General features: G+C 49.4%; 1 protein-coding gene across 1 annotated transcript; it reads left to right on the top strand.

Annotated features, from left to right (window-relative positions):
* Positions 1-2,095, top strand: TPHA0N00110 (uncharacterized protein; the record flags this gene model as incomplete). The annotated part of the gene is made up of 1 exon (XM_003688179.2): positions 1-2,095. A coding segment is annotated over one exon (2,095 nt), but the record flags the coding sequence as incomplete, so codon positions are not given.

The raw sequence follows: 2,095 nt of genomic DNA, 5'->3' as shown, positions 1-2,095 counted from the left end.
TACACCTCGACCGACTCCGAAGGCAGCGTCACCACCGGCACCACCACCTACCCTGTGACATCCGAGGTCTCCCTAACCACCTCCACGTACACCTCGACCGACTCCGAAGGCAGCGTCACCACCGGCACCACCACCTACCCTGTGACATCCGAGGTCTCCCTAACCACCTCCACGTACACCTCGACCGACTCCGAAGGCAGCGTCACCACCGGAACCACCACCTACCCTGTGACATCCGAGGTCTCCCTAACCACCTCCACGTACACCTCGACCGACTCCGAAGGCAGCGTCACCACTGGCACCACCACCTATCCAATCACATCTTCGACTAGTTCTATTTTAACGGGATCCTCTGAGGAAACTGATATGATTTCGTTCTGGACTAGCACTGATTCTGAAGGAAATGTTTCAACCGGCTCTACAACAATTCCAGTAACAGTGACCACTTCCACATACACCTCGACCGACTCCGAAGGCAGCGTCACCACCGGAACCACCACCTACCCTGTGACATCCGAGGTCTCCCTAACCACCTCCACGTACACCTCGACCGACTCCGAAGGCAGCGTCACCACCGGCACCACCACCTACCCTGTGACATCCGAGGTCTCCCTAACCACCTCCACGTACACCTCGACCGACTCCGAAGGCAGCGTCACCACCGGCACCACCACCTACCCTGTGACATCCGAGGTCTCCCTAACCACCTCCACGTACACCTCGACCGACTCCGAAGGCAGCGTCACCACCGGAACCACCACCTACCCTGTGACATCCGAGGACTCCCTAACCACCTCCACGTACACCTCGACCGACTCCGAAGGCAATGTCACTACTGGCACTACCATCTTTCCAGTGGAGTCTTCCAGTGGTTCATTAGTATCAGGATCTTCTCAAGATACTAACGTTATATCATTCTGGACTTCGACTGATTCCGAAAGTAATGTCACCACCGGCACTACCACCTTCCCAGTTGAATCTTCCTTGTTGTCACAGAATTCTATGTCCGGTAGTGGTAGTATTACACCAAGTATATCTACTTCGTTAGCTGCTTCGACAAAGACTGATTTACCATTAACTTGGACTAGTATAAACTCAGAGAGCTCTTTGTCAACTGGATCCACTTCTATTGAAGCTTCTTCAAGCAAATCATCGTATATATCTGTCATCGTGTCATCCGAGATTACCTACTATAGCAATTCTTCCTATGGTCATTCAACATCTTCTGACGGTACTATTTTATCCTCCCTTACCAGCTCATCAAGCAGCAGTCCAACAGTCAGTGCTTCATTTAGCCAATATGAGTCATGCGTAATTTACACAAGGGGTACAACCATTAATGGCAGCGCGTTAGATGCAACTTCCAAGGTTAGAGGGTCTACTTCATCAAGTGCTCAAATGTCTAAATCGACTACTGTTGTTTCTTTTACAAGCTCTACATATCCAACCGAAAGTCATGTTACAACAGCTGCTACCTCTGCAGGCAGTGAGATATCGGTTTCGTCGTCAACAATATCTACCGATGATAGCAACGTTAGTCATGAAACTTCATCCACTCAAACCGCTGCTATCCAAAGTTCAAGTAAGGTTACTACTACAATAAGTGGTTCCAATACTGCGTACACTTCAAGTATTCCGGCATTGTCATCCTCTTCAGACACACACAGCCTAACTACTGTTACAGAAACTGTTAGCGGTACATTAACCACATACACTACATATTGTCCTGAATCGAGCGATGATAATGTTTCCAATACTGAAACTGTGTCTAGACCTGTTTCTAATAACGGAGTAGAATCCAACTCCAATGATAATCCAAGCGTCGGCTCTTCTGCAGGCCCAGTAAACTCTGATAGTGCCTCTGTCAGTGTTCCTGCTCCAACTACTGTTGCTACCACTGATTCTAACGGCTCTTCCGCCACTAACGTTATTTCCTACTTCCCAACCACCGACTCTAATGGTAATCCAAGCGTCGGCTCTTCTGCAGGCCCAGTGAACTCTGATAGTGCCTCTGTCAGTGTTCCTGCTCCAACTACTGTTGCTACCACTGATTCTAACGGCTCTTCCGCCACTAACGTTATTTCCTACTTCCCAA

The sequence above is a fragment of the Tetrapisispora phaffii genome, chromosome 14 (genome assembly GCF_000236905.1).
Source record: "Tetrapisispora phaffii CBS 4417 chromosome 14, complete genome".
In the NCBI taxonomy this organism is placed as follows: domain Eukaryota; kingdom Fungi; phylum Ascomycota; class Saccharomycetes; order Saccharomycetales; family Saccharomycetaceae; genus Tetrapisispora; species Tetrapisispora phaffii.
This window is presented reverse-complemented; position numbering and strand designations above follow the sequence as displayed.